The 9,009-nt window shown below is 40.9% G+C and overlaps 1 protein-coding gene across 1 annotated transcript; it reads left to right on the top strand.

Moving 5' to 3' along the window:
- Positions 1–3,520: 3,520 nt before the first annotated feature.
- LOC125350730 (protein SET-like) lies at positions 3,521–4,870 on the top strand. The gene is given in 1 exon segment (XM_048345550.1): positions 3,521–4,870. A coding segment is annotated over 1 exon segment (870 nt). The 5' UTR covers positions 3,521–3,607; the 3' UTR covers positions 4,478–4,870.
- The last annotated feature ends 4,139 nt before the right edge of the window (positions 4,871–9,009 follow it).

Genomic DNA, 9,009 nt, shown 5'->3' with positions numbered 1-9,009 from the left:
GAAACCTTTTCTCTTGGGCTCCTTGGCAGTCTCGATGTGGTCCAATATGCATGCAGAGCTGGGTCAGGCTGACCCATCTTTTAGCTTTAGCATTATTAGCAAGTAGCCTATGGTTTCAGTAAACACTGTGTTGCCAACAAATGTTTTCTTAAATGCTTCAATTTTCAATTTTAGTCTCTTAGTGCACTCTATACTCATTTCAGCCCCCTTTCCCCCCACCCACTTATTGGTATAGAATAGAGGCTGGAAAGTGACATATGACTCAGTGTCTCTTGAGGCATGGTCAGGCTCATGTGACCTAAAGGCCATCTGTGAGGGGTTTTGGAAAGTATTAGTTTTCTAAAGTGATGAAGGCATGGAAAGATAACCTATTTCCTGCCTTCTGCTACCTGCAGAAGTTGTGGAGGAGTTGCCTACAGTTAGGATGACCATCTTTTGCCCAGAGTGAAAAGGTACAAGGATAAAAATCAGCACTCTGAGAGTGGCAGAACCTAAAGATAGTAATAGAGGGACTCCCTGACCGCGGTGCTGAGCATTGCACTCACCTTAGAGCTGCTTACCTAAGGCTCTCGTATTATGCAGTAAAGACACTCTAAGTTTTCTCTTTATCTACAGTGCTGGGGATCAAACCTTGTGTAGGCAAAGCAGGTGCTCTACTAGCGAGCTACATCTCTGGCCCTAAGATTTTCTTTCTTGGAGCCAAGGTTACATCTTAAGGCATCTCAAGAAAGTGAAGATTTCTAAAGTTGCTTTGTCCTGAGAGTCTTTTTCTTACAATGTTGACCAAATCAAATATTTTTAGTGTTGTATAACCATAGGTTGAGTTATCTTTTTCAGCCTATATTCTTCAGTTGAGATGTTAATGAACAATGAAATAATTTTTAAAAAGTTGATTAGGAGGAGAAAACAGTAGGATATTAAGATGGAAAATAACTTCTATTTAGGTATTTAGAACATAATTATGAGGAAAATATGCTGAGAGATTGGGGATGACTTGGGGGAAATTGTCACCATTTCTCATCAGATTCTCTGAAGACTTAAGAGGCTGTAAGCAGGAATGTAATAGGAACTTAGCAAGTGAGAACTTTATTCAGGACTTCTCTCCTCCTCCTCCTCCTCCTCCCCCCTCCCCTTCCCCTCCCCCTCCCCTCCTCCTCCTCCCCCTCCCCTCCCCTTCCCCCCCTCCTCCTCCCCCTCCCCTTCTCCTCCCCGTCCCCTCCCCCCCCTCCCCTCCCCCTCCCCCTCCCCTCCCCCTCCCCTCCCCCTCCCCTCCCCCTCCCCTCCCCCTCCCCTCCCCCTCCCCTCCCCCTCCCCTCCCCCTCCTGCCAGTCCTGGGCCTTAAACTCAGGGCCTGAGCACTGTCCCTGGCTTCTTTTTTGCTCAAGGCTAGCACTCTGCCACGTGAGCCACAGTGCCACCTCTGGCCATTTTGTGGTGCGGAGGAATCGAACCCAGGGCTTCATGTATATGAGGCAAGCACTCTTGCCACTAGACTATATTCCCAGCCCACTCAGGACTTCTTTCTCTGAATAATTTTTATGAAATCCAAGGAAAGGATGGCTTCTCTATGCAGAGCATCCTGCAGTAAAGAAAGTCTCATCAGAATGATGGGGAAAAGAAAGACAAACTGGCTCTTTCACATTATTGCCCAGTCTACAATCCTTAGCTCACTAGAAAGTAAGACTATGGAAGTGCACCTGTCCAAAGTGGCCCACATGGGTCTGTCTGGTTTCCCCAGGGAAGGCAGAGTATCCAGTGTATCTGGTAAGAGGGATGGTATAGGGTAACTCAAGAACATCACACGTGCCCAAAATCTGTGAAGGCCTTGCTCAGTTTGAGTCAGAGTGAATGATGAGGCTTTCTGTAAACATGCATCATGATCCTAGATACCAGGTTGACTAATTTAATTCCTTATTCTTGGAGTTCTTCCTTTCATCCACTTGATCCTAATGCTGTTTATTGAGTTCATCTGTCTGAGTTGTCAAAACCTTGTAGATTTGATTCAATGAATTTTAGATAATAGTTTTAGAAATAGACAAAATACACTAATAAAATAAAATTATGGGGGCTGGGAATATGGCTTAGTGGTAGAATGCTTGCCTCTCATACATGAAGCCCTGGGTTCGATTCCTCAGAACCAAATAAACAGAAAAAAAGCCAGAAGTAGTACTGTGGCTCAAGTGGCAGAGTGTTAGCCTTGAGCAAAAACAAGTCAGGGACAGTGTCTAGGGCCTGAGTCTAAGCCCCAGAACTGGCAAAAAAAAAAAAAAAAGAAAAAGATAAAATAATGTTAAGAGTAGTATTTCTCAAGAAGTCAGCTTGCTCTTTCATTTCTTACTTGTTAGTCTCACATACACAAACAGGTGCAACCTTTGGGTGCATGTATCTCAGTTCTCACATTTTTTCTAAATTTAAAGTCAGAGAAGAACTGACAGCAGTTCTTGAGTTTTTATAGATGTAGAACCTAGAGAGGCAGCCAGCAGTAGAAGAGGTAATGGAGGATTGCTCCTGAGCTGCTTTTCTCATTCTCTGGGCTTGAGTTCTCACTCTGGAAAGTGGGGCAGCTGTCCTAAAACTATCTTCAGGATGATTCCTTACCATTGTAACATATCACTGTCCTGTCAAGAAAGAGTCTTCTGAATAAGGATGAAATTATTCCTTATTTTTTTCTAAAAACTTAAAAAAAAGCTCTGAAAATGATTTCAAAAGGACAAATCTATTGTAACTTCAAAAGAGTTCTGGGCAATCTTTTTTCTCCCCTACTGTAATGTTTGCTTAAGGCAATGTTCATCTCAAATAAGCTCTTACTTTATTCCTCTGATTCTAGTTTTTCTTTTAAATAATGATGACTGACATTGCCTATGATATGATAACTATATCACTTTTTATCCTATATTTTTTTAGTATACTACTGAAGCCAAGCCTTCCTTCGTTTGAAGACAATTTTAAATGCATGTCCTAATGTGTTTATCATAGTGAAAGCTAGAGATTTGTTTAGAATATAAACAGAGAGAAAATTTATTTATAAATTCTTCGAGACTATTATTAATTGACAGAAAGTGTTAGATGTGTACATAAAACGCATGCCTGCTTACAGAAGAAAGAGGTAAGAATTCTTACCCAGCTTGGTGGCTCATGTCAACAATCCTAGCTACTAGGGAGGCTGAGAACTGAGGATCAAGGTTGAAAGCCAGCCCAAGTAGGAAAGTCCATGAGACTCTTATCTCCAATTAACCACCAAGAAGAAGAAGAAGAAGAAGGAAGATGATGAGGAGGAGGAGGAGGAAGAAAAGGAAGAAGAAGAAGAAGAAGGAGGAGGAGGGAGAGGAGGAAGAAGAAGAAGGAGAAGGAGAAGAGGAAGAAAGAATGAAAGGCAGGAAGGAAGGAGAAGCCAGAAGTGAAACTGTGGCTCAGTTGGTAGAATACTATAGCCTTGCATGAAAAAGCTAAGGGTGAGTGCCCAGGCCCTGAGTTTTAGCCCCAGAACAAATTTAAAAAAATTCTCAGCTGGGAAAGACGCGGCACCTGGGACCCGCTCCGTCCTCGGCGGCTCCTTCCTGGGGAAATCGGGACGTGTCGGCTCCGCTCCCGGCCTTCTCTCCGCGCCATGACCCCCAAACGCCAGTCCTCCATCCTGCCCCAGCCGAAGAAGGCGAAGCAGAGCCCCGGCGCGAAGTCGGCCGACACGTCCTCCTCCTCGGGCGTGCCCAAAGGAGAAAAAGAACAGCAAGAAGCAATTGAACATATCGATGAAGTACAAAATGAAATAGACAGATTTAATGAACAAGCCAGTGAGGAGATTTTGAAAGTAGAACAGAAATATAATAAACTCCGCCAACCGTTTTTTCAGAAGAGGTCAGAATTGATCGCCAAAATCCCAAATTTTTGGGTAACAACATTTGTCAACCATCCACAAGTGTCTGCACTGCGGGTGGAGGAAGACGAAGAGGCGCTGCATTACCTGACCAGAGTTGAAGTGACAGAATTTGAAGATATAAAATCAGGTTACAGAATAGATTTTTATTTTGATGAAAATCCTTACTTTGAAAATAAAGTTCTCCCCAAAGAATTTCATCTGAATGAGAGCGGGGATCCATCTTCAAAGTCCACTGAAATCAAATGGAAATCTGGAAAGGATTTGACAAAGCTCTCCAGTCAAACGCAGAATAAAGCCAGCAGGAAGCGGCAGCATGAAGAGCCTGAGAGCTTCTTCACTTAGTTCGCTGACCACTCAGACGCCGGTGCAGACGAGCTGGGAGAGGTCATCAAAGACGACATCAGGCCAAACCCCTTGCAGTACTACCTGGTGCCTGACATGGATGACGAGGAAGGAGAAGGGGAAGAGGATGATGATGATGATGAAGAGGAGCAAGGATTAGAAGATATTGATGAAGAAGGGGATGAGGATGAAGGGGAAGAAGACGAAGATGATGACGAAGGGGAAGAGGGAGAGGAGGATGAAGGAGAAGATGACTAATAGAAAACACTGATGGATTCCAACTTTTTTTTTTTTTTTTAAATTTTCTCCAGTCCCTGGGAGCAAGTTTGCAGCCTTCTCTCCCTCTGTGCTCAGTCACTCCATTCTTGAGGTCTCTTTTTCTCAACACCATGGTTCTCAACTTATTCGGGGGGGGGGGGGGATACCCTGCTCAGAACACAACAGGAAAAGAATCTCCACACACCTGTTCTAAATTCATTTTTACCCCTGTCTCAACAAGAACTGTACGGAATCAACGCCGCCGCCACCTGCTCTGTGGGAAACAAGAAGCCTCCGATTCCTTGGCTCTGCTGAGGCCCAGGCCCTGTGTAGTAGTGCATAGATTCTAGCTTTTCTCCTCCTTTCTCTGTATATTGGGCTCAGAGATTACACTTTGTCCATGTGAATACAGACAGTTAGCATTACCAACATGTATCTGTCTACTTTCTCTTGTTTAAAAAAAAAGAAAAAAAACTTAAAAAAAAGGGTTATAGAAGGTCAGCAAAGGGTGGGTTTGAGATGTTTGGGTGGGTTAAGTGGGCATTTTGACAACATGGCTTCTCCTTTGGCATGTGTAATTGTGATGTTTAACCGACATCCTTGCAGTTTAAGATGACACTTTTAAAATAAAATTCTCTCCTAATGATGACTTGAGCCCTGTCACTACGGGAGAATCAGCAGACCCTGTAGGATCTTATTTGGAATTAACATTCTCTATTGTAATTTTGTTCATTTATTTTTAAAATTTCTTTTGTTTTCACTGGAAAGGAAAGATAATGCTCAGTTTTAAACATTAAAAGTATACAAGTTGCTTTGTTACAATAAAACTAAATGTGTACACACACACAAAAAAAATTCTCAACTGGGTGCCAGTAGCTCATGCTTGTAATCCTGGCTACTCAGGAGGCTGAGATCTGAAGATAGTAGTTCAAAGACAGCCTGGGCAGGAAAGACTGTGATACTCTTTTTTTATTTTTTATTTTGCCAGTCCTGGGGCTTTACTCAGGGCCTAAGCACTGTCCCTGGCTTCTTTCTGCTCAAGGCTAGCACTCTACCACTTGAGCTACAGAGCTACTCCTGGCCTTTTCTACATATGTGGTACTGAGGAATTGAACCCAGGGCTTTGTGTATGCAAAGCAAGCACTCTACCACTAGGCCATATTCTCAGCCCTGATTGTGAGACTCATCTCCAATTAATCACCAAATCAGGTGGGAAGTGGAGCTGTGGCTTAAGTTGTAGAGCACTAGCCTTGTAATGAAAAAGTCCAGGACATCACCCAGGTGATAAATTCAAGCCCAGGATTGGAAAAAAAAATCTCTTTTAGAAGACCTTAAGAAGCCTCAGAAATATTAAGTAATATTTAGAGACTTAGCAGGAGGATTGAGAATTCAGTGCTAACCTGGGTTACATAGCAAGATACTGTCTCAAAAAGATATATATATATGTGTATATATGTGTGTGTATAGTGTGTATATATACATATATGTATATAGATACATATAGCATATACACATACAACAGCCCTTTCTTAGGCCCATATTTCTTTTGGAGAAAAGACATATATATGTATATGTGTGTATATATATGCTTATATATCTGCATATATATGCATGTGTGTATGTGTGTGTGTGTGTGTGTGTGTGTAGTAACTAGATTGTATTTACATGAGAGAAAGTCAATTAGTGATGATGACAATATGGTTAACCAAGTGCTCATTGCATATCACCTGATGACTATATCCAGTATTATCTCTAATTTTTACAGCAAAAATGTGAGGAAAGTGTTATTAGTCCCATTTTACAGATAAAGACATTGAGATTCAGACATTAGGATGAAGCACTGGAATGAATAATAGTTTTGATGGCATTTAGATTCATGTCTGTCAGACTATATCACATTGCAAGGTTAAAAAGCATTTTTGCTTTTGCAGAAACCATTCATGTCCATTAAGAATGTCTGTTGCAATCAAGGCAATAAGCGTACTGAGTGAAAGCTATATTTTAATGAAAAAAGGAAATGTCAGAGAGTGGGTAGGGGACAGGAATAATAATTGAAAGCCCTTGTTAAGGTGCCATATTGTACAAGGCTGTTCTTAGTGCTTTATATAAAGCAACACATTTAAAGTCACAACAGTTTTAGGTGGTAAGTGCTATATATTGTGACCATCTGCCCCACCCCTTTTTTTCAGATTAAGAAATAGAGGCATAAAGAGGTTATTTAACTTGCTCAAGGTAACTAAGATAGTAAGTAGAGAGCCAGGATCTGAAAGGGAGATCCTTACTTGGCTACTTTTGTTTTGTTTTCAATTCCTATTATCAGTACAATTTAATGTTAGGTCCTGCTGAATCTCCTGTAAACTAGGACAAGAAGCCACTCGAAGATCTATAAGTCCATGTCAGTTCTTGCTTGGAGTGGAAGGAAGGCTACTGGTCCTTTCATAGCTGGAAGAATGGCGTTCAGCCATACAATATGCAAACAATACCACTGGCTTCTCAGGATATTTTGGGTAAAACTGTCATGAAATAACTTCCCTTTCTGCATCCAGTCCCTTCCACATTCTCCCCTCTGTATCCTTCAAACAGGAATAACCAGTACCCTGGGAAGTTTTTATAATGGTTCCATGAGGCATATAAAAGTATAAGCTAGTATACCTGCCCTTTAGAAATTCACAGGCCAAATTCAGAAAGCACATGGAACAATTGCATAGCATTGAGGGGAACATGACAAAGAATCAGTGTGAGCAGTTCTCCAGGAGGGTTTCACTGAAGATATAGGATTACAAGAGATTTTTGAGAATGATTATTGTTTGCGCTAGGTGGGAAGGGAATGCAAAGGGAAAGGAAGAGAGTAGAGAGAGTAGCTAAATGCATCCCTCTTTCCATTCCCCTTCATCTACATGTTTGTGTCTTGCTGCCACTAAGTGCTAATAGTTTACCTTCTAGGGAGTCCCAACCCTTTGTTAGGCTTAAGAAGATGGATGATTGGGGCTGGGGATATGGCCTAGTGGCAAGAGTGCTTGCCTCGTATACATGAAGCCCTGGGTTCGATTCCCCAGCACCACATATAAAGAAAATGGCCAGAAGTGGCGCTGTGGCTCAAGTGGCAGAGTTCTAGCCTTGAGCAAAAAAGAAGCCAGGGACAGTGCTCAGGCCCTGAGTCAAGCCCGAGGACTGGCAAAAAAAAAAAAAAAAAAAAAAAGACAAGAAGATGGATGATTAACATATCCCCATGCCAAATGGACAAATAAAATATTTGTCTTCTAACAAATTGTCTGTAAAGAAATGAAAACTCTGTACTTAAAGAAAGTCTAGGAGTAGCTATTATATAATCAAACATTTATACAATACGTGGATAGTTCAAAGCCCTAAGCTATTAAAGACCCAGTAATTACATGGTACAATAACATAAAATGGAAAAAAAAAAAAGGCTACAGTTTACTCAACATGGGAGAGCTCCTGACAACCACATCATTACCTCACAGAAATACACAAAGACTGGATTATTTTGAAGATAAATTTTCTCATCTGCAAAATTGGGATGATAATTGGATTTATCTTTTTTGAAAGGAAGGGAATCTATCTTAGTAGGTAATTTTCAGTATTACCTGAGTTAATGTACGTAAAGTGCTTAGATCAATCCCTGTTGACTCATATACACTGAGCTATACTTTCAGGAGCAGCTTCAGAAGTGACATGGGCCACATATCAAAACTGTCCATTAAAAGAGGTAAATTTCAGAAATGGGGGCCAGAACACCTATAAAATTAAAAACCTCCCTGAGGTAACACATGAACAGGTTTGGTTCATTCAAACACAGTGGAGGACATAAGACATAGAATTTGTTTTATTTCACATCTTTTCCTTTAAAAAGCAAATTTAGTAGTTATTTAACACATCTTTAACACATTTTATATGAAGTAAAAACCAACAAGAGACTGTGAAAAATAGTCCCAACTCAGTGGCTCAGCAGTTCTTACTACTTTTGAAAATTATCTGGGAAAAATGGTAGAGAAGACGATACTGACCAATTCATTTTACTCCTAAAATGACATGTTGAGTTGAAATCCCTTTGTACAATTATTTAATGAAAATAAAACAAATAACTTCAACTAAAAAAAATAAAATGATGGGTTCATAGGAGAAGGGATAGGTAAGACATGAAATCAGAAAGATTATAAAAAGGTCCCATCTTTTAAAAATTTTTTAAATTTAATTTCTCCTCCTCTTTCTTCTTTTTGGAGGCATGATCTCAAACTGGTTTTGAATTCTTAATCCTTCCATCACAGCTTCCTGAATGCTGGCATTAGCAATGTATGCCACTACACCTAACGATCTTGTTCCTTTTCTTTTTTTCTGGGCATTGAACTCAGGTCTGAGTACTGTCCTTTTTGTGCTCTAGGTTAGTGCTCTATCTAGCACTTGAGCCACAGGGCCACTTCCAGCTTTTTCTGAGCAGTTTATTGGAGATAATAGTCTCATGGGCTTTCATGCCCAGGTTGGCTTTGAACCATGATCCTCAGTTCTCAGCATCC

Source organism: Perognathus longimembris, chromosome 4 (assembly GCF_023159225.1).
Source record: "Perognathus longimembris pacificus isolate PPM17 chromosome 4, ASM2315922v1, whole genome shotgun sequence".
Lineage (NCBI taxonomy): Eukaryota > Metazoa > Chordata > Mammalia > Rodentia > Heteromyidae > Perognathus > Perognathus longimembris.
This window is presented reverse-complemented; position numbering and strand designations above follow the sequence as displayed.